General features: G+C 35.1%; 2 protein-coding genes and 2 long non-coding RNA genes across 4 annotated transcripts; all 4 read left to right on the top strand.

Annotated features, from left to right (window-relative positions):
* The first annotated feature begins 2956 nt into the window (after nucleotides 1-2956).
* LOC121780832 (multicopper oxidase LPR2-like) lies at nucleotides 2957-6327 on the top strand. The gene is made up of 3 exons (XM_042178470.1): nucleotides 2957-3315; nucleotides 4547-6007; nucleotides 6108-6327. Exons 1-3 carry the CDS (start codon nucleotides 3100-3102, stop codon nucleotides 6159-6161), a joined length of 1731 nt encoding a protein of 576 aa, XP_042034404.1. The 5' UTR covers nucleotides 2957-3099; the 3' UTR covers nucleotides 6162-6327.
* Nucleotides 6328-8494: 2167 nt separating this feature from the next.
* Nucleotides 8495-10414, top strand: LOC121782966. The gene is made up of 2 exons (XR_006046494.1): nucleotides 8495-9603; nucleotides 10250-10414. It is a non-coding gene; the product is annotated as an uncharacterized LOC121782966 (long non-coding RNA).
* Nucleotides 10415-14674: 4260 nt separating this feature from the next.
* Nucleotides 14675-16515, top strand: LOC121780727. The gene is made up of 2 exons (XR_006046081.1): nucleotides 14675-15704; nucleotides 16351-16515. It is a non-coding gene; the product is annotated as an uncharacterized LOC121780727 (long non-coding RNA).
* Nucleotides 16516-18981: 2466 nt separating this feature from the next.
* On the top strand, nucleotides 18982-21371 carry LOC121780745 (U-box domain-containing protein 10-like). The gene is made up of 4 exons (XM_042178372.1): nucleotides 18982-19359; nucleotides 19523-19639; nucleotides 19722-20060; nucleotides 20148-21371. The coding sequence occupies exons 1-4, from the start codon at nucleotides 19018-19020 to the stop codon at nucleotides 21210-21212; spliced, it is 1863 nt and encodes a 620-aa protein (XP_042034306.1). The 5' UTR covers nucleotides 18982-19017; the 3' UTR covers nucleotides 21213-21371.
* Nucleotides 21372-23981: the final 2610 nt, after the last annotated feature.

The following is a 23981-nucleotide window of genomic DNA, read 5'->3' as shown; positions in this document are numbered from 1 at the left end:
ATTTATTTTTTCATAATTTCAAATTTAATTGCTATGTCATACAATAATCATATGTCGTATTTTGTTTATGAAATTTTCATGGTATATTACAAATGATTAATATAATAAAATACTACTCTTTTTTAGATTATCTTATTATTATTATTATATTTCTATAGTTTAACATAATATATTAATATTCATATAATTAATGTGTAACGAATAAAATAAATTAAGAACTATATGAATACTATAAATTAAATTAACAAAAGGAAAGATTTAAAATATTATCTTGATTTATTTTATTATTGCACCTTAATTGTATTACATGAATGCATGTATGAAACGATAATGGAATACTTATTTTATGTGTAACTATGTAGTGCATGTATTATATATGGAACATGCATAAACTTTCTATATAATTAATAGTGTGAGGTTATATCAAGAGTGTTTCCATAATTTATTTATCTAGTTGGAATTGAGAGAATAAATATTTTCATATGTCAAAATCTTATCAGTGTGACATACCAAATAAGATTGCCTTCTTGGTATTTCTTAACTAGGAATTTTTTCTCCCAAATCAGATGTTTGGGACTACAAAATATTTGAATCTGAAATTGAATTACGATTCAAATTCTTTCTCAATTCCTTATTTTGAGTTTCATATAAAAAAATAGACAATTAACATTACCCGATGCACACATAAACATTACACACTCACAATACCCGATGTTCTTTCATATCAATTACGTAGATATCCAATTCCAGTTCGATTCTAATTACGTGTACCAAATGAACCCATATACTATTATCAAATAATTTCAATAACTAAGTTCAAGCTCAATGATTATGCAGATATGTAACTTCAAACTCAATTTAGAATCTAAGTCGATCTTGAGCAACATGTGCATCGGTATGCCTCGTGTCTTTAAGAGCATCTCCAACCATTTGAACTAAACTCAAACTCATTTTTAGTATAAATGTCACATCAAATATGATTTTACTTCAACCATTACACTAAAATTAAACTTCAAAGAATATTCTCTATATTATGTTTTTTTTTTCTCATAAAATTTGAAAAAGTTTTTTGGTTTTAATTTAGTGTAAACCTAAAGGTAGGTATTTTTTACTCAAAAACCAAAAAAAGATTGATTTTTAGTACCATTAGAGTTAATTATCTATCTCATTTTAGGTTTTATTATATCATTCAAAATGATCTAACTAACTCATTTGCCCGGTATATCATTCAAGTTCAAATCCCTCCATTTACAATATTTTTCTCACTGCCACGAATTTTAATAATTTGATTTTCTTAATTAGTACTCCTGATATGTTGTAAATGAAATAAGGATTCTATTTCTAATCGAGTTTAAAATTTAAAAGCTTAGATATATATTAATGCCATAAATAAATTATGGATAGATAAAAAGAGCAAATTGTGGAAAAAAAATATTTATGGATGGAGTGAATGTATATAGTTTGGCACGGAAAGTTGAAACGATTTTCAAAAGTCAATACTCTAATGTTAAAATCCAATACTTATCAAAATTGATTATACTTTCCCTATATTCAAAAAATTATGTGATCCTCAAAATAGTCAAAAGTTGCCTTGTCAGTTACGAGGGACCTTTTTGATGCTTGGAAATCATGAGCCAAATTTGTCTGGATTGTATATGTCAAAATTCCATAAATTCATAGATAATTAAAAGATGTGGAAATCATTTATTTGAAAATCAAATGGAGTAAGAAAATCCACGTCATTCAATTACAAAAGGCATAAAAAATCTTATGATGGCAGAAGAATTAATCCTTTCCGTAAATCATAATTCGAAAAAGCAAATAATATGTTATTCTTTTCAATAGTGACCAATCAATAAAGGAATTATTCCCTTATTTTAATTCAATTAATTAGTGAAACTGTTGAAAATAGGCTAGCAAAATTATTTTGAAACTATAGTCAAATTTATTAATGCCAAAATTTTAAATTTTCTATTGAAATTCAAAGAGCTAGACAGAGTTAGTGCCTTAGTGGACACAAAATAATTATGTGAAGCCACTTATCAAACCATAATTGATAATACTAATACTAATGCTATCTGACTTTGAAACACAATAAAAACAGCAATACCCACACCATCGAACGAAATAAATTAGGTAATATATAAAATAACACAATTAATTAAATAATAAAAATACCTTTGTGCGTGTTCTTTTCGTGAATAATATTAGTATTACATTTTAAACATATCAACTCAATTTAAGTAGTCTAATTGTAACATTAGCATATGTCTTGTTTATGACTTATTTCTGAAATTCGTACTACATGCCAGTGTGAAAGCATTAGAAGTCTGAAAATTTATTTTTCTTTTACATGAAATTATTATTAATTACAGATGCTCAAGATAATTTACATTTATCAGTATTTACTTAGTAAAAATTAACGGTAAAAATAACTTAAATCAAATTAAGCAACAGCCTAAGAACGGTCAAGTTTCTTATTATTGTGTGTATCATTTTGTATGAATGCTAAGTCCCTTTTTCACAAGAATTAACATTTCATACTAATTCTTAATTAATGATATTAATTTAACACCATTTCCAACAAGTTTTTACGCGCCACACGCGCACACACAATACACATACTTCGCTCACACGCTACACACTATACACACGCTGCACACACACATTGTGCAGAATATACACACAATGCATAACTGCGCGTAGACACACACATGTACAATATACACGTGTGTGTTTATGATTGTATGTATATTATGTGTATTCAGTGAGTGTATGTACCGAACGAACTGTGTTTATGATTATATGTATATTATGTGTATTCAGTGAGTGTATGTACCGAACGAACCCTTAAACGAGGTTGAGTACCTCAAAAAGAAATAAGAATCTATTAGGTGAGGATATGATTTTTGAATTAAATCTATAAAATGCCACACCCCTATATATAAGTGGACACACTTCTTATTTCTCAAATCTCAATCCTCTCTCTCACACACACACACATACTATACTCCTTTTCTTATCTCCTCAAATTTCATGTGAAGCTTCTCATTCCTTGCTGTCTTCACTCTCCTCTCTCACACACAAATCAACAGAAAAATGGTGGGGAGAGAGAAATTGGTGATGATTTATTTCCTAATAAACATAATTCTAGTGAATTTTGCATGGGCTGAAGAAGATGAAGTGATAAATCCATCAGAGTTAGAGATGTTTGTAGATGAACTTCCCGACATGCCCAGAATCAAAGGCTTCGATTTCGCCCACAATTCTCCAGTTCCGACCAACCTCAGTATTGGAATGTATCAGAAGCTATGGGTATGTTTTTATTATTTTTGCTCTCAAATCTTTACAATTCTTTCAAATGTGCTCATAAACAGTAGCTCTATTTTAGATGATTCTTGATTACTTGTTACTGTTTCATTTTTTCAATTTATTTTATTAACATAAATGTGTGACTTAATGTGACTTTTCCACTGATCCATTTTCCTTGTTGTTTTTCTAGTAGTAGAGCCCACTTTTAAAACAAGTGTTTTGCATTTATCTTTTTGCTATAACAGTAAAAATAAAAGTATAGCTATTTATGAATTTAATGCACCCATATGAAGATTTTCGTGTAATAAATGCTATTAAAACTATTTTACGGTTTATATGAAGTTGTTGATTAGTTTAACAGTGTAAATAATAATGTTACACAAAATTAAAAATTCATGGAATAGCATGGACTAATTAAATACACCACTGTGTAAATTTTTTGTATAAAGCAAAATAGTACTACTATATACTTTACTATATTTCCGTAATTTTATCTATCTATAAAAAGACTAGATTGACCCATTGACTCCAGAAAGAATATGATGCGAAATTATTTAAAGTAATAAAGTTTCTCTCTTTTTTGTTGTAAATAAAGTACTTAAGAGTATTATTTAATTTTTCTCCACGTATTTTTTAGTAATGTGTTCTTTTCATATTTTTCGTGCTGTCTTTTTTACATTTTTTTAGATTCATAAACACTAAAAGAATATCTAAATCGTCTGTTTAATTAAAAAAGCTACCGGTGGGATTTATAGAAAAAAGGTTTTTTTTAATCAATGGAATAATCTTTTACGCAAAACAAAAGTTACACCAGGCATGTGAAAGAAGTAAAATTTCCTAATGCAACGCAGAAAATATTCAAAATAGTGTGTTACTATAATAAGTATTACTAGTAGTTAAATAAATTCTGTCACTGTAGGAAATAAAGTTTTCCCACTAATTAATCTACTATCACTTTACATTCAAATTTCTTTGACATTTTAGTACATATCAGCATCACTTTTTTGGTAGATAGGAAGAGTTTAAAACTACATTTTCACATAAATTAAATAAATAAATTTCAGAGAAATGTAATTAATAACCTCCACTTAGCAATCCCTATCAATTGTACCTTGTGAATCTGTCATTAACAAAATGAATGCTGTTTCATTATAATATTGTTCTTCCACATTTATAATTCATCCATAAATTTGATATTTTTATATGCTACAAATTTGTTTTTCTTTAATTGCAGAAATTTCATAGAGATTTACCCGCAACACCAGTTTTTGCATATGGTAGAACCAAAAAAAGTGCAACAGTTCCTGGGCCCACAATTGAAGCCCTTCATGGAATTCACACACACATAAAATGGATCAATTATCTCCCTTCAAAACACATACTACCATGGGACCCCACAATCCCAACCGCCACACCTCATAAGAGGAAGGGCATCCCCACCGTGGTGCACCTCCACGGCGGCGTTGATGAGCCCCAGAGCGACGGCCACTCGGGCGCATGGTTCACGGCCCGGTTCAAGGACCGGGGCCCTTCCTGGACGAGAAAAACCTACAATTACCACAACTTACAGCACCCTGGGACACTATGGTACCACGATCACGCGATGGGGTTGACCAGAGTCAACCTCCTAGCCGGCCTAGTTGGCGCCTACGTCATCCGCCAGCCAAGCCTTGAACGGACACTTGGCCTCCCATATGATGAGGAGTTTGACCGCCCGTTGGTCGTGTTTGATCGCAGCTTCAATAAGGACGGCTCGATCTACATGGACCCAAAGGGGAACAATCCAACCATCCATCCCCAGTGGCAGCCAGAGTACTTCGGCGACGCTATTGTGGTCAACGGGAAGGCGTGGCCTTACATGACCGTGCGGCGAAGGAGATACAGGTTTAGAATCATCAACGCTAGTAACGCGAGGTTCTTCAACTTCTCCATCGACAACGGCCTGAAATTCGTTCACGTAGGATCCGACTCGACATACATTGAAAAGCCAGTCACGACCAATTCCTTCGTGCTAGCGCCGTCCGAGATTGCTGACGTGGTCGTTGACTTTTCAAAGTCAAAGTCAAAATCAGCAATATTGACCAACAGTGCAGCATATCCGTACCCCTCGGGTGACCCGGTCAACACAGCGAATAGCAAGGTCATGAAATTCATCATCAAATCCGAACACGAAGCTGACACCTCGACAATCCCCAAAACACTGATAAAATATCCCCCACCAAGTCTATCCGCCACGGGCGCGCTGACGAGGCACATCGCTCTGTACGAGTACACGAGCCCCATCGATGAGCCCACACATCTCTACATCAACGGCTTGTCCTATGAGGCCCCGGCCACAGAGACGCCAAAAGTGGGGACCACAGAGATATGGAATGTGATCAATCTAACAGAGGATAACCATCCGTTGCACATACATTTGGGACTTTTCGTGGTTCTTGATCAGACGGAGTTGGTGGATGTGGACAAGTTTAAAGAGTGTATGTCAAAGTACAACGACGCTATCAAGTGTGGGGTCCACAAGTATGCCGTGGGCCGGAAAACAGAGGTTCCCGCCCACGAGAAAGGGTGGAAAAATGTTTTCAAGATGATGCCCGGACACATCACTAAGATACATGTGAGGTTTTCTTACATTCATTCCAACGAGTCGTATCCGTTCGACGCGACTGCTGAGCCGGGTTATGTGTACCACTGTCACGTAAGTTCTTTCCATTCCTATCTTTATTTCATTTTTTTCGTACAAATTGCTTCGTGAGTAGTGCATTTTTTTATGATGATTCTAATTGAATTGGTTGCAGATTTTGGATCATGAGGATAATGCGATGATGAGGCCGTTGAAGTTCACGCACTGATGGTGAAATGTGTTAATTTGGTGTGGTGATTGGATATAGTTTCGACTTATAAGACAGACGAGAGTTATCTTGCAAATAGTGAGTGTGAAGGAGTTCATTGTTGTGTTACTTTTGTGTAGCAATATTCGAACAACAATAATATAATGGAGTATACTATATTGATAAAGTGATTACTTTTAGTTGTTGGATTTTCAATATGAGATTTTCTTTCGTGCACGGTCCTTTATGGAATAGAAAATTAGTTTTCAGCTTAGTTGACGATATTACTAAAAATACAATTAAGATGTTTTGACATTGCTGCAATAGTAAAACACAATCATTTTTATAAGATTAATTGCTATAAATTTTTTGAAATTTGGTCCTCATTTCGCAATTTTAACAATCAAGCGAAAAAAATCATTAGTTTAAATTTATCCTCATTATCCCATGACACATAGTTTATGTGAAATTGAATCTAATATGTAAGTCGATGTATCATACACATATGTTACAGTGATAGGTTAAATGTCGTCGTCAGCTCATAAATAAAACGATAAGTTTAATTGAAAAAATCATCAATAAATTACACATAAACGACTGTATTTTTTTATTATAAAATAATTAAAAGCAAATCCAAATTTTATAGTAGTACTAGTTTGTTTTTAAATCTGATATTTAAAATTGCAAGATGAAACAAAATTTGAACAAACTTTAAAAAAAATTCAATAATTTTTCCTTTGTTAAATAGGATTTTGGTTTTACAAGTAAATACTTTATATTAATCCATGTTAGCATTCACAAGATCCATTAACAAATAATCAATGTTAGAAATAAAGGTATATGTAAACAATTTTTTTCTTATTTGGGCCTATAGCCCTTAGGGTGTCCACAATAGGGAGGACACGGTGGCCGCCGTGGAGTCGGCGGCGCCGCGCCTCCCTATAGTGCTGGACACATGAGGCGCGGCGGACAACACAAGGCCGACTTGTCGGCCTGGACGCGGCGGGGTGTGGAGAGCCGCGACGGTCTTATTGCACATATCCGGCGCTGGACAACTTAATTTTTTTCGTTTATTTTTAATAAATACTCCCTTCCACTTCATTTTCACCCTACACACATCTACACCAAATTTTTATTCTTTTTTAAATTTCCTTTTCTAATTTATTTTCTTTCCGATAATTTTTATTCACATTGAATTAAAATACACAAACAATTGCAAAATAAAATGTGTCCAAATAAAAAGTATCCTCTTGTCACGACCGCATTTTCTAAGGATAGAAAACACGGTTGATCGCGACTAGGGGAGGATTAAAGAAACGGGGAAGAAAGGGGAAAACAAAAATCGACCATAGCTCGAAACAAATGGGAATAGCTTGAAATAAAATCAGAGTTTTGAACAAAATTAGACCTGAGTATTTTAAGATGCACAACGGAAGCAAATGAACGCGGTTCCATGTATGAAGACATGAACCTCCGAGAGTCAAAATCTGACTGAATTAAATGTCTTGTCTCAATAGCACTTCCTCCACCACTTCGCTGCTCAACCTGCACATTTAGAAATATATGCAGGGCTGAGTACAAAAAGTACTCAGTGAACACATTGCCGAAAATTACACATATACATTTGAACATATTGTCAAGCCATCATCATAGTAACACTCGGAGTGTTGTTGAAAAGACCCGAGCTTACTAAAAATATCACATTGGACTGCAGTCCCTTTTTCCTGTACTTAGCCATATCTGATCACATTGTGCCGTTGAGATGGTGTTCTCACACGGTCACCTTACATACATGTGCCGGGAAGGTGGCCACCTTCCACGGTCACCTTCTCTGCCCAATATGTCAGAGGTATCCTTGTGCCGGGAAGGTGGCCACCTTCCTCGGTCACCTGCTCTGCCCAACATGTCAGAGGTAGCTTGTGTACACTAGTCCGAGTGGGGACACCACCCTCACTGGGACCCGAATTCGACTTATATCATCATTCATAATTCACTTGGCCTTAGCCAAACAGATAGGCATCATACACAAAACATTTATGGCAAGACAATATCTTTAAAACATCCACGAACATGTGCTCGCGTTTTCATAGAATACGATTTGTATTTTAAGTATAAGAAAGCTCACCTTGATCGTTTAGTTCCCTTAACTTGAATTTTCCTGACTCCACCCTTAACTCACAGAGATAGCCTTTTGAAAACAAACAATGTACTAATAAGACTCGAGAAATTCACATACTTATAGAAATGCATGCCCCTACTTTATTTCTTTTATCATTTGTTCACCATTAGAAAATTTTAGAAACTTGCATATTAATTAAATTGGGAAATTTAATTAATAGCACTTCTTTATTAAACTTAATTATTTTTGTGAGTTGAGAACGTCGTCTCCCTCTTTCTTTCCATTTCCTTAGCAGCCGCCCAAGGCGTCGCGGGACGATGCCGGTCGGCCGCTTACGCCCATAATTCCTATGTTGGCTCCTCATGTTTCCCTCCACGATATCGAATTAAAATCCCAAAAATTATAAAAGTGCACAATTAAATTATCGCAAGTATTTCCCCTCGCAAATACATTTATTTCGAAACTTGGGGTAAATCATTTGTACATCGATTTATTCCGAGAATTAATTAAATAATTCCCCACAATTAATTTAATTATCAACTCAAAGATTTATTTAATTATCGGTCAAACTAAAATTAGTGTTCTATACCTTACTAATTATTCTATAAAAACTATAGCAACTTGGATCATAACAAATTATTTTATATTCTTAACCATTTTATTCTTCCGTCCAAAATCCCTTAGAAATTAATTCCATCCAGTCAAACAATTCGTCTTGCTCTTTGATGAATCTTGGCCCAGTAATTAAATTATTCTAGCCCACTGTATATTCCATAGTACTAGCCCACAATATTTGCACCAAATTAGAAATTGTCCCAACACTAATTAAATTAGCCCAACTATTAATTAGAAAAAAAAACAGTAGCCCCAATTCTAGGATTAAATCAGCCCATAATATCAGCCCATATACTCCCCCACACTTATCGCCATCGGTCTCCCCTCTCTCTTAATCTCTATTCACTCTTCTTCCCCAATTGCACAATAGGAAGAATCCATCTCCCAAATCAAAATTTCCGTCGACCAGCCATCCCGCCGGCGTCGTCGTCGCCTTCGCTCCACCGCCGGCGTGTTCCCTCCATCATTTCTTTCCTCTCTCGCTCCTCTCTCTCTTGTCTCCAGCTCACGTCGCCGCGGATCCTCCTCCTCCCGATCTTCCGCCGCACACCGTCGCTGCTGGTGGCCGTCGTCCAGCCACCGTCTCGGCTGTCTAAAGTCAGCCGCTGCTGCTGCCGCTGCACAGAGTCGGGCTGTTTGTTCGCCCCTGCTCCGTCGGTGGTCGTGCAGCCCCGAAACATCACCACAGCCCCCGATTCGTCCCGAAACCAATCCGAACCACCCCGCAAGGTAAGTCCCTTTTACAAATTATTTTCTTTCGCAGTGGGTGTTCGATCGATTATGCTCAAATAATTGTGTGTGGGGGGAAAGTGGATTATGATATGCTGTGAAACAATTGCTAAAAGTTCATGCTTTAGAATCGAGTAAAAGATATACCTCCGTGAGTAGGACGTTGTGGAGTTCACAAGGCTGAAAATGGAGGTTCTTGAAGTTGGAAAATTTCAATTTCACAGTTAGGATTGATCTAGGAATTTGACACCCTTCGAAGTCTGCCGTGGTTTTCAAAAGAAAAGATCTCCCTGAATTCTTGTTGCGGCTCGTTGCAGTGATAGGGAAGGAAATGGATCATCTGTTGTCCTTTTTTTTTTTAAGATGAATAAACTTTGGTGAAAGGATGAGGCGGTGGAAGGGTGAGGCGGTGATGATATTTAGGTGTGAGGAAAAGCAAGTGGCCTTGACATAATCCTATCTCAAATATTCTTCTTTATCTGGAGAATGATTTCCTTCTCTAATTAAATGCACCATTTAATGTTGTGTCTGAAAAAAAATGAGCCCAAGGGATCTGCATTCCTTTTTATTTATTAATATATATTTTTTTATTATTATTTTTTTATTAATTGATTATTTATTTATTCGTTTTCTTAATTTGGTGTAGGTATAATCGGTTCAAGTTCGTGGCTGTCCGCGTTGAAGCACCCGATTTTCTTAGAACGTAGGATGTATAAATTAAATTTTGTTGGACTTTTGTGGGATGTATCGGACATTAAAATTTTAAATTTTTGGGTCTTATTTATTTATTCATTTAAATTTATTATATTCATACAAGTGTAATATATTTATTTACGTGTTTTATTCACTTTCCTATCGTCAAAACAAACAATGACGTCAATCTATCGTAGCTCGGATTTAAATCGCATAAAAGTCAATTATATAAATAATCAAGCTAATAATAATATAGTTTATAATAATATCGGCTTAGCGGGTCGTTACATACTACCCCTCTTAAAAGAAATTTCGTCCCGAAATTTAGGAAGTAGTTAGACAAAAGCTCGGGATATTTTTCCTTCGTTTTCTCTTCCGGCTCTCATGTTGCCTCTTCCTGTTCGTGGTGTTTCCACAAAATCTTTACTGTAGTAATCGACTTATTCCGAAGCTGCTGCACCTTTCGATCTAGTATTTCTACCGGCTTTTCTTCGTAACTCAGGTCAGGCTCTAAAGCGACTTCTTCGTGGCGAATCACATGTTTATGGTCGAACACGTACCTTCGAAGTTGGGAGACGTGGAATACGTTGTGTACGTTCCCAAAGTTGGGTGGTAATGCCAAGCTATATGCTACTGGGCCAACTTCCCTCAGAATTTCATAGGGTCTCACGCGAGGAAAAAAAAATAGAGTTGATCTAGCCGTTTAAACTTTGATAGGAACTGAATTTGGGATTCCAAAAGAAATATTCGAATCGTTCTTGCTTTGTGTAGGTTCCAAGGTAACCATGAAAACAAAACGATTATAATTATTTCAATTACGTGAGTATTTGGTTCACCACAAACTCTCACCAGTTGCTTGCAACAAAGGTTTTTTTATGAAATGCGAAGACTAGGCTCAATTGGGCTCATTATGCTCACCCCCAGAAAAGAAAAGATACAACTTCAAAGGGCTTGAGCTTTACCCATAGAGCTTGAAAATTTTATTGTGGGAAGAGCTTGCCAGAAGGAATAAATTGCGAAAGTGAGAGTATGATGAATAGAATGTAGATGTCAATAATATGTTGCCAATGATATAATCAAAATGAACAGTCAAGTAGAAAAGTTTCAAGTATCCCCAGATGATAACAAGAAGACCTGAGATGGTTGGTTATAAATGGATTTGAAAAGAATGGGAAAAACAAACAATTGAAATTTGCTCAACAACACTAGATAGAAGATCATATCAACGAAATTTTTAGAGTTTATAAGCAGTTCAGGGAAACTAACTAATAAAGAGGGCAACAAGAGGAAACTAGTCAAGGGAGAAGCAATGTGCCAGCTTTAACATAGAGCTTGCAGAAAAGCTCAAATCAAGAGACAACGGTCATATTTGAATTCAGAAAATGAGAGTACTCATGTAAAACAAATAGCTTGTCAATAAGTATGTCTGAAATTACAAAGGGTCAAATTAAATGGTTTAAGGTCTCACCAGATGGCTACTCCAATATAGTAAGACTGAAAATGATTGGGCTCAAGTGGATTTGAGAAAGAAGAATAACAAGGAACTACCCTTTTGGGTCAACAACATCGTGATACTATATCACGTTAACGAATTTACAAAGTTTATAACCAAGTCACGGAAATTAATTAGTAGAGAAGACAACCAGAGCAAACTAGTTCGGGAAGAGAGCAAATTACTTTAGACTTGGAGTTGCTAAAGAGCTCAAAGCATGATGGAATAATTATAGTGGGATTAAGAAGAAGTGACTATTCTTTATAAATTAATGAGTGTCAGCAAGCACATTTGAAAACACTAAAGATCTACTAATGATCTTTGAAGAATATATTATCATTGAAGAGACAATAGTTTAGGGAAACATGTTCATTATGAAGGCTATAAATAAAGCAGCTCCTAGTATAAAAATTTGGTGGCAAGAATTCAGAGAGTCAAAGTATTGCTTTTATACAGAACGAGTAAAGAAGGACCGTAGTCACTGGTGGTTATCAGAAAACATGAGGGAGCAAGCTCAAAACTGAAAGTGATTCACAACCTTGACATAGAAGAGGGAAAATAATGGCACATTACCTTGCAAAAGAAGGCATTTAATATCTTAATTCAACAAAAAGTATTTTGATCAAGGGGGTGCGAGAAAATGAAATTCATGGGAATCCAAGTAAGCGTTGCTGATGAATCTTCTTGGTTAACTACAATGGTGATACTCCCTTGTTTAATTCCTTATAGAGGATAGTAAATGAGTTATGGGAAACTTTCGTCACAAGCTACTTTCACCTTACGATCACGTCAGATGACCATATGTGGAGATTATGACTCCTTGGTACTCTCGGTTCGTCAGAACTGTCATCCTCGTAACACGCCGTTTCTGTTTACTTATTATTGTAAAGCTAGATTCTTTGTTTACATTGTAATCATATTCTCTTGCCATGTATGTGTTCATCGCTTAGTTGGATCAAAGGTATGATCCTTTGGAGTGATTGGATTGTCAAGAAAGACAATGGCTAACCCAGATTATTCATGTCATTGGGACGTAGAAAACATCGTTTTGTTCTATGTTGGATTACTTTTCTCGTGACGAAACTTCTTTCTTATCGTGTACTTTCTTATCGTCGCTCGGGAAAGCGAGAAATGTTCATATTGTACTTCTAAGTTTGAGTTCATATTGTGTTCTAGAAGGAACGCATAACTAAGTATTCTAAGTTCTTGGAAATTTTGATTTCCCCATTCTAGCAACATGATTCAAAAACTACTCAAAAAGCGATATCATTTTACCAACTCAAAAAGAGACATCCTTTCAACAATTAGTTCCAGACTTATATACTTTATACTTTCATATTTCAGTACCTTTCTCCATTCAAGAAAGTTACTTCTTTTATTCATACATTCACAATCTTTAGCCAAGAAAAGACATACTAACTCTTTCTTTAAGCACGCTACCAAATCAAGAAACACCAACTCTTTCTTTAAACTCAGTATTTTCATCTGTTCACGCAAATTAACTGCATGAGTTATTTATCCATTTCAAACTTTTAAATATCTTGACTTTCTTTTGAAAAAGAACAAGTTACCTTTTTCCTCGTTGAGTGCGATTGGTGGGGGTGCTACGAGCATTTTCATCAATTAGACAGTCTAGTGGAACAAGGCTAGACCAAAGATTTTCAAAGAAGACTCTCGGGTTCAGAGCTAGAAAGAATGCTCTGATACCACTCTGTCACGACCGCATTTTCTAAGGATAGAAAACACGGTTGATCGCGACTAGGGGAGGATTAAAGAAACGGGGAAGAAAGGGGAAAACAAAAATCGACCATAGCTCGAAACAAATGGGAATAGCTTGAAATAAAATCAGAGTTTTGAACAAAATTAGACCTGAGTATTTTAAGATGCACAACGGAAGCAAATGAACGCGGTTCCATGTATGAAGACATGAACCTCCGAGAGTCAAAATCTGACTGAATTAAATGTCTTGTCTCAATAGCACTTCCTCCACCACTTCGCTGCTCAACCTGCACATTTAGAAATATATGCAGGGCTGAGTACAAAAAGTACTCAGTGAACACATTGCCGAAAATTACACATATACATTTGAACATATTGTCAAGCCATCATCATAGTAACACTCGGAGTGTTGTTGAAAAGACCCGAGCTTACTAAAAATATCACATTGGACTGCAGTCCCTTTTTCCTGTACTTAGCCATATCTGATCACATTGTGCCGTTGAGATGGTGTTCTCACACGGTCACCTTACATACATGTGCCGGGAAGGTGGCCACCTTCCACGGTCACCTTCTCTGCCCAATATGTCAGAGGTATCCTTGTGCCGGGAAGGTGGCCACCTTCCTCGGTCACCTGCTCTGCCCAACATGTCAGAGGTAGCTTGTGTACACTAGTCCGAGTGGGGACACCACCCTCACTGGGACCCGAATTCGACTTATATCATCATTCATAATTCACTTGGCCTTAGCCAAACAGATAGGCATCATACACAAAACATTTATGGCAAGACAATATCTTTAAAACATCCACGAACATGTGCTCGCGTTTTCATAGAATACGATTTGTATTTTAAGTATAAGAAAGCTCACCTTGATCGTTTAGTTCCCTTAACTTGAATTTTCCTGACTCCACCCTTAACTCACAGAGATAGCCTTTTGAAAACAAACAACGTACTTAATAGAAATTCACATACTTATAGAAATGCATGCCCCTACTTTATTTCTTTTATCATTTGTTCACCATTAGAAAATTTTAGAAACTTGCATATTAATTAAATTGGGAAATTTAATTAATAGCACTTCTTTATTAAACTTAATTATTTTTGTGAGTTGAGAACGTCGTCTCCCTCTTTCTTTCCATTTCCTTAGCAGCCGCCCGAGGCGTCGCGGGACGATGCCGGTCGGCCGCTTACGCCCATAATTCCTATGTTGGCTCCTCATGTTTCCCTCCACGATATCGAATTAAAATCCCAAAAATTATAAAAGTGCACAATTAAATTATCGCAAGTATTTCCCCTCGCAAATACATTTATTTCGAAACTTGGGGTAAATCATTTGTACATCGATTTATTCCGAGAATTAATTAAATAATTCCCCACAATTAATTTAATTATCAACTCAAAGATTTATTTAATTATCGGTCAAACTAAAATTAGTGTTCTATACCTTACTAATTATTCTATAAAAACTATAGCAACTTGGATCATAACAAATTATTTTATATTCTTAACCATTTTATTCTTCCGTCCAAAATCCCTTAGAAATTAATTCCATCCAGTCAAACAATTCGTCTTGCTCTTTGATGAATCTTGGCCCAGTAATTAAATTATTCTAGCCCACTGTATATTCCATAGTACTAGCCCACAATATTTGCACCAAATTAGAAATTGTCCCAACACTAATTAAATTAGCCCAACTATTAATTAGAAAAAAAACAGTAGCCCCAATTCTAGGATTAAATCAGCCCATAATATCAGCCCATATACTCCCCCACACTTATCGCCATCGGTCTCCCCTCTCTCTTAATCTCTATTCACTCTTCTTCCCCAATTGCACAATAGGAAGAATCCATCTCCCAAATCAAAATTTCCGTCGACCAGCCATCCCGCCGGCGTCGTCGTCGCCTTCGCTCCACCGCCGGCGTGTTCCCTCCATCATTTCTTTCCTCTCTCGCTCCTCTCTCTCTTGTCTCCAGCTCACGTCGCCGCGGATCCTCCTCCTCCCGATCTTCCGCCGCACACCGTCGCTGCTGGTGGCCGTCGTCCAGCCACCGTCTCGGCTGTCTAAAGTCAGCCGCTGCTGCTGCCGCTGCACAGAGTCGGGCTGTTTGTTCGCCCCTGCTCCGTCGGTGGTCGTGCAGCCCCGAAACATCACCACAGCCCCCGATTCGTCCCGAAACCAATCCGAACCACCCCGCAAGGTAAGTCCCTTTTACAAATTATTTTCTTTCGCAGTGGGTGTTCGATCGATTATGCTCAAATAATTGTGTGTGGGGGGAAAGTGGATTATGATATGCTGTGAAACAATTGCTAAAAGTTCATGCTTTAGAATCGAGTAAAAGATATACCTCCGTGAGTAGGACGTTGTGGAGTTCACAAGGCTGAAAATGGAGGTTCTTGAAGTTGGAAAATTTCAATTTCACAGTTAGGATTGATCTAGGAATTTGACACCCTTCGAAGTCTGCCGTGGTTTTCAAAAGAAAAGATCTCCCTGAATTCTTGTTGCGGCTCGTTGCAGTGATAGGGAAGGAAATGGATCATCTGTTGTCCTTTTTTTTTTTAAGATGAATAAACTTTGGTGAAAGGATGAGGCGGTGGAAGGGTGAGGCGGTGATGATATTTAGGTGTGAGGAAAAGCAAGTGGCCTTGACATAATCCTATCTCAAATATTCTTCTTTATCTGGAGAATGATTTCCTTCTCTAATTAAATGCACCATTTAATGTTGTGTCTGAAAAAAAATGAGCCCAAGGGATCTGCATTCCTTTTTATTTATTAATATATATTTTTTTATTATTATTTTTTTATTAATTGATTATTTATTTATTCGTTTTCTTAATTTGGTGTAGGTATAATCGGTTCAAGTTCGTGGCTGTCCGCGTTGAAGCACCCGATTTTCTTAGAACGTAGGATGTATAAATTAAATTTTGTTGGACTTTTGTGGGATGTATCGGACATTAAAATTTTAAATTTTTGGGTCTTATTTATTTATTCATTTAAATTTATTATATTCATACAAGTGTAATATATTTATTTACGTGTTTTATTCACTTTCCTATCGTCAAAACAAACAATGACGTCAATCTATCGTAGCTCGGATTTAAATCGCATAAAAGTCAATTATATAAATAATCAAGCTAATAATAATATAGTTTATAATAATATCGGCTTAGCGGGTCGTTACACCTCTATTGCTATGGACATTTTTTTTTATGGCTGTGGATAAATAAGTGGCTATGGATAAATAAAAGTGGCTTGTCCAACAATGATTCCTCCCTATTATAGATACTCTTAAATCACGAACTATATATAAGCCCAAAAGTATATCTAAGTCTTTTTAGATACTCTTAAATCACGAACTATATATAAGCCCAAAAGTATATCTAAGTCTTTTTTGTAGTAGTACAATTTATATTGATTTTATAATGTTCTTGCGTAGCATTCATATGACATGATATGTAATTTTACGATTAAACTAATGGGAATGAAAAGATTTCCTAAATAAAATAAATGAAAAAAAAATTGCACGCCAGTCAATGGCCGTCCAAACGTGTGGATCAATGAAAATGTCAGATTTAATGAATTTGGAAGGTATATATGTCTACAATAATTGTTAGCTGACTTTGGTATGTTTATTTTTTTGGTTACTTGTCTGGAATAATGATTAGTGGATAGATATAGTATTTCGAAATAAAGAATTTTGGAGCGTATCTCTAATAATTATAATTTGACACCTACCTCACCGCTGCTCCTTCTGAAAATCAAAACATTCTCATTTTATTATTTTGAGAAAAATATGGAGTAGTAATTAAAAGTTTCATAAACAAATGAAATTCACACTTTATTGAATTATTATATTTATAAAATTAATATATGAAGAAGAGATATAGTATTTCTTATTAACTTTTATAACCTATATTGCCTATATATATAAAGTTATTTTCTTATTGTAAAATACACATTCAAAATACAGTAACATCTTTAACTTGATGGCGCTATTATACATCGATGCAAATAGTATCCAACTGAGTAAACATTTCATGTGCTCGTTTAATTTATATCCGTGATTATTTTTGTATTTTATTCTAACAACTACTACAATTTACTTTTTGTTGAAAAAAAAACAATAAAGAGATGAGTAGAGATAAGCAAATGAGCTGTTTTGTATTATTACTTAAAGCAAAAAAAAAAAAGTTTGGTTGCCTAATAAGTCTCACAAAAGGGAGCCATTTTTCAACATAGAATTCGCACTAGAGCATATAATTTCCCAATATGTTATGATGTGTTTGATAAATAAAAATATTAATTATGACTTATTACAGCATATAGTTTCTTAACAACCATACATTATATTCTGTCAACTGTACTCGTTTGTTTCTACCAAATATATTAACCAATTTCTCCTTTTTGTGGCCCCAAAATATACCCTATTTTCTTTTCTATATCTCTCTCTCAATAAAATATTTTGTTCCGATTTGCGCGTTGGTGCGAATTCATTATTGAAAATGTTGTACGTGTAGATTAAATCAATATAATATTTATTCTATCTCCTAATAAGTTTTTCATTTATAATCGACAAAGTATAAAAATGTGGACAAATATATGTTAAAAGTTGCTATAATATTAGTCTTATTTATATATACTATACTGCCTATAATTAAATGTTAAATTGAATGGAATCTAAAGTTTACCTGCCAAAAAATGAAACGTTACATATAACAACAAAAAGGAATCTAAAGTTTACCTACCAAATATAACAAAAATGAAACAAAACATATAGTAACAACAAACATTCTGAAATAGCATAGAGAGATTTAATAGTGAACGAAGAGAATATAATTTAATAATTTAAAATAGGCTTAAGTAAAATAATTGGACGGATAATTAGTGTTCGAATAAATCAAATTTTCGATGCGAATAGTGATTTTGTATAATGTTTAGCGTCATAGGATTTTACTAGTATTTGTATTATTTTCGATTTTAATTAGTTTTGAAATTTAATAATATTTCGTGTTGATTTAAATTTTCAAATCAAATCTAATTAATTTCATAATTCAGATGATCGTACTATATAATCCTGCAAATAATTTAAATACTAGATAGTAATAGTAGTACTATCATTTAAAATTCCAATGTCCTATAATCATGGAAATAGTTGATTATGCGAATTCATTAGTTTTATGTGGAGTAATAGTTTTAAATATACATGAAATATTTAAAAATAATCAACACATTTGCATAAAATTTTTAAGATTATTAAATAAAAAATAATTATGTATTATTCGAGTTGCCCACCAAAAAATCAATTTAAATTTTTTTTATAGATTTCCTTCCACAATTCTAGAGATTAATTGTTAGTTGATCTCCATCAAATTACCACTAAAAAAAATGAATCGTAAAATTGGATATAGAAAATCTGTTAGTTTAAAATTAGTCGGATATGATGGGCTATTACAGCAAACCTTTATAATAACGTTCACATCCCATACCACGATGTCGACATTCCGTTTGTGAAAATGCCAATCAGAAACCTCGCTTCCGCTCCTGAAATGGCCGGCGAAGTTACGACTCTGGTGAACGGAGCCGTTCTTCTCCGCCTCGTCCGAGACGTCTCCCGTATCTCTGCCGCGGGCTTCTCCGGTTTCTTCAAGAGAGAATGCACGGAATTGGGGAGAAGAGTCTCGCTTTTGGCTCATTTCCTTGAAGAAATCGAAGATTCGGAGAGAATTCGACATAATTGTCGAATGGGCTCTTCTTCTTTCCCTAATTCCGGCTTCGCTGATCTGAATTTAGCTCTTCTCGTTGCAAAAAGGCTCCTGTTTGCTGCTAACGGCTCCGATAACTCCGAGCTCTCTTGTGTAAGTATGGACTGTATGGTGCAAAAATGCTCCTTTTTGTGTACCATTTGATTTATCAAGTTTATAGAAGCATTTTTGTGAATATTCAATTACGTTGATTTGAAATGCTTTAACTGAGCAGTTATTTTAAGTTAGTTTATCTTGTTTGATTTCTGCATTTTAGGATGATGCCACAAAGAAAATTCTGTTCCAATTTCAATGTGTAACATGGAAATTGGAGAAAGCATTGGACAATTTGCCTTATGATGATCTCAACATTTCAGAAGAAGTGCTTGAAGAGGTTGTTAGCATTAGCAATTAATCATCTTTATACTAAATTTTTGGAGATGATTCATTCCTAAACATCATAATCCTTTCATTAGGTTGAGTTAGTGCGATTGCAGTTGAGACGAGCCGGTGATAGACACGGACGCCCTCTAAACTCGAGCTTATCTCAGCCTTTAGAAAAAGAGATTGAAGGTCTACATTTAGACAATGTTGTAAACACTGGTGATGAAGCTAGCGCGAAAATGGATGGCGTAGGAGAAGGCATTGAGGCCGTTGATCATATCTTGAACGAGGATGTAAGCAACCCTGTAAGCGTGCCGTGCAAAGCACTAGAGGAGAGCAAGAAGCCTGAATCTGTTTCCGTTCCTGATGATCTGCGCTGCCCTATCTCTCTCGAGCTCATGAGGGATCCGGTTGTTGTGGCCACGGGACAGGTATAATGGTCTAACCGGTAGCCTTATTCACGATGTCGTTTGCTTTTACAGTTTTACTACAATGTGGTTTGGTTTTTGCTGTTTCAGACATATGAGAGATGTTATATACAGAAATGGTTGGACTGTGGCAACACAACATGCCCAAAAACGCGGCAGAAGCTGCAGAATCTCAGTCTCACTCCGAATTATGCGTTGAGAAGCCTAATATCTCAGTGGCACGTGAAGCATGAGGCAGTTAAGCTGGCTTCGGTAGTGAACGGGAGGCTGAAAAGGAGCGATGGATCATTTCGTGATGTCAAGGGCGACATGGCTGCAATCGAGGCTCTTGTCTGTAGGCTTGCAAGTCAGTGTGTCAAGGAAATCAGGGCTGCTGTTGCTGAAATTCGATCACTCTCTAAACGAAGCACGGATAACAGAATCTTGCTTGCAGCAGCTGGAGCTATCCCGATTTTGGTTAACCTCTTGGCATCCGATGATGGTGAGGTTCAAGATAATGCAGTGACCTCAATTCTCAATCTCTCCATCTACAAGGAGAATATAGAGCTCATCATGCTAGCCAGCGCAGTCCCCTCCGTTGTGCAAGTCCTGAGAGAGGGAAGCGTGGAGGCGAAGGAGAACGCTGCAGCGACCCTCTTCAGCCTGTCCGTCGCGGACGAGAACAAGATAATCATCGGTGCATCCGGGGCAATACCTGCACTGGTGGAACTGCTCCAGAATGGGACATCGAGAGGGAAGAAAGACGCTGCCACCGCCTTGTTCAACCTCTGCATCTATCAAGGAAACAAGGGACGCGCTGTGACGGCCGGCATTGTACCAGTGCTGATCAAGATGCTTACGGATTCGATGGTTGATGAGGCTCTCACCATTCTCTCTGTTCTTGTCAGCCACCACGAGGCAAAGGCGGCCCTTGTGGCAGCGGGAGCAACGATTCATGTCTTGACGGATCTTCTTGGGACGGGGCTGCCTCATTGCAGGGAGAATGCTGTGGTTATTCTGGTCTCGATTTGCAGGAGAAACAGCGTGAATCTTGCGTGCCTGAGCAGGCTTGGAGCAGCAAGGGCGCTTGCCGAGCTGGCAGAGTCGGGCTCGGAGAGAGCCAAGAGGAAGGCTGCAGCTTTGTTGGAGCAGCTTAGGAGCTCTCAAGAGGTGTGATTTTGCACTCATTTGTTGCATTTGAATTTTTTTTTTATATACACGATTCTTTTACACAGTACAGAATTGAGAATCGAGTAAGAGAGACGACTCTCATGGCTGCTAATGTATTTATTTGCTTCATTCTTGATTATTGATTAGTGTATAAAATTTGTGACATGATTATTTTGAAACTATTTACTACAGTGATATGCATTACTGAGTTACTAGGCCTTTGTAGATTTACGTAGCCTGAATTTACGTATATACTCATGATTTATTATATAAATGCAAATTGATTAGATACTTCTAGTAGGATTATATAACTTCAACAAAATTTAATAAAAAAGTGACGAATTTTAAAATCTAAAAATTTATTTAATTTGTTAAATGAAAATGAGCCGAACATCGGAATGGATTATGGATCCCCTTTTTGTGAGTCATGGTCAAACACTCAAACTCAATCTCCATATATGTTGATAACCACAGAACTCTATCCTATTATTATCAGAGTGTTAGGCACTTTTTCATAATAACAGAAAATAAATAATGTGTTAGGCACTCTGTGATTACGTTTTTTTAGTTAAATTTGAATTAAAGTAATAATATTAAACCACCTTCTTCGTTCATTAAATAAATGATTTATAGATAGAATTTAATATTTTAATTAAAGGGTATTCATTCCAATTAAATTATGGTAAATTGTCTCGTGTTCATATATATATATATATATAGGGTTGTGATCAATTGAGATTTTTTAGCCTAATTGAGAATTGAGATGCATTATTAGCCACTCATTTTTATTAAATGAGTGGTCCAGAATTTACCACATGGAAAATATTTTTACATTAATTAATTGTGAAAGGGCAGAATGGTAATTTCATCATACATTTTATTTAATAAATATTTTTTTATTTTTTTAAAAAAAATTAAATTTTTTTTTCAATTTTTTATTTTTTTTTATTATTTTTATTTTTTTGTCAACTACATATACAATTCATGTCAACTACACACATATAATGTCAACTACATATACAATTCATGTCAACTGCACATATATAATGTCAACTACATATACGATTCATATCACCTATACACATATAATGTCAACTATAACCTGTTGACATTTGATGTGCAGGCTATTGACATTTGATGTGCAGGGCTATTGACATTTGATGTGCAGGCTACACATCGTAGTTGACATCGCGTGAAAATTAAAAAAATTAAAAAAATTTAAAAAAATTTTTTAAAAAATTTTATAAAAATAAAAAAATAAATTTAAAAAAATAAAAAAATAAATTTTTTTTAGTTGTTGACATTTTAATACGAGTTGTTGACATTTGATATTCTGGCTATTGAAATGAAATGACGATAATACCCTTAGTTGATATAATCTACTTGTAGTTGACATTTCAAAATGAGTGGCTGAAAATGCATCTCAATTCTCAATTAAGCTAAAAAATCTCAACCTAACAAGACCCTATATATATATATATATATATATGGAGATCCCGATCAAAATAAAACTAGATTTAAATACAGAAAATTAACTAACTATATAAATTGTAGGGAGATGATCAAAATAAAAATGCATTTAAATCCAGAAATGCAGCCCAAATCTTGGCCCTAGGATTAGATGATCTAATGGTCAATAATTAACCAAAAACACGGAAGGTCATAATTAAGCAATTTTAGGTCATATTATAATATTTGAGTTTAATGTCATGCTAAGATCATTTTAGGTCATGCTTTGTTAGCATGACCTAAAAATTAACTAACTATGACCTAAAAGTGCCATACGTATGATATTGTTCTGCGTTTCTGTATTTAAATCTAGTTTTGCATAGATCAAAACTCATTATATATATATATATTCAAAATTGAAAGCGGGCGAATTTTACGATATAGTCTTACTTTTCGCCATGTAGAATAAAGAAAAACACAACAACAATAATAGAAATAATATTTAATTTCACTAACCTTATTAACGACTACAATTATGTGGTACGCAAAATTTACACTTTTATATAGAGAAAAATACCGTACATAATTTGGTCAAAATATTGACATTCAAATTTAAACTCAAGATTGTAAATCACGTGCACGGTGCAATCAAGACCTAGAAAGGGCAAAATTGCACATAATTATTTTGAAGAATTAAAAAAGGGCAATAATGTAATTAATTTTTTTAAGAATTTAAAAAGGGCATTTAAGAAGAAATTTAAATGAATTTGCCAATTCAAAGAAAAAAATAGATATTAATTTTTGAAAGGGGCACTTGCCCTACCTATAGGAGCCATGAGGCTCCGATCCGCCACCATGTGCATCGTATATTCCTCGAGTCTAGATATGGTACTAAAATCAATAATATCCAATGGCTAAGATTAGAAGTCCGACATCCGATCATTATCTTATATTTCTCGTGTTTAGATATGGTTCAAAAATCATAATATCCGATAGCTAAGATCATAATTTCGACTTCAATTCCGATCATTATATCACCCAATCATTCTGTATATATCGTTGCATAATTTTAAATATTATTGTTATTTTTGCTGTTATTTTTATATAATTATTTAAATTTTGATAATTATCTTTCAAACTACAAAAGAGGCCAAGTCAAAAGACCACTAACCAAGCTTGGCAGTTGGCACCAATACATGCACGCCGTGATTAACGCAAGTCCCTTTCATTGAACAAGTAATTAGTGATCCATTAACAATCAACAAAGATACAGTATTAATCATTTTTACCACTAAGGGCTCCTTTATTGAAGAAATTATTACTTGG

This window comes from Salvia splendens, chromosome 20, assembly GCF_004379255.2.
Source record: "Salvia splendens isolate huo1 chromosome 20, SspV2, whole genome shotgun sequence".
Classification (NCBI taxonomy): domain Eukaryota; kingdom Viridiplantae; phylum Streptophyta; class Magnoliopsida; order Lamiales; family Lamiaceae; genus Salvia; species Salvia splendens.
This window is presented reverse-complemented; position numbering and strand designations above follow the sequence as displayed.

What these genes read in the sequence shown, in the direction of transcription:
- LOC121780832 (XM_042178470.1), top strand. Translation starts at nt 3,100, where the DNA reads ATGGTGGGGAGAGAGAAATTGGTGATGATTTATTTCCTAATAAACATA. An exon ending in GAATGTATCAGAAGCTATGG is followed by an intron (nt 3,316 to 4,546) that starts GTATGTTTTTAT and finishes CTTTAATTGCAG; the next exon opens with AAATTTCATAGAGATTTACC. An exon ending in GTTATGTGTACCACTGTCAC is followed by an intron (nt 6,008 to 6,107) that starts GTAAGTTCTTTC and finishes AATTGGTTGCAG; the next exon opens with ATTTTGGATCATGAGGATAA.
- LOC121780745 (XM_042178372.1), top strand. Translation starts at nt 19,018, where the DNA reads ATGCCAATCAGAAACCTCGCTTCCGCTCCTGAAATGGCCGGCGAAGTT. An exon ending in ATAACTCCGAGCTCTCTTGT is followed by an intron (nt 19,360 to 19,522) that starts GTAAGTATGGAC and finishes TCTGCATTTTAG; the next exon opens with GATGATGCCACAAAGAAAAT. An exon ending in CAGAAGAAGTGCTTGAAGAG is followed by an intron (nt 19,640 to 19,721) that starts GTTGTTAGCATT and finishes TCCTTTCATTAG; the next exon opens with GTTGAGTTAGTGCGATTGCA.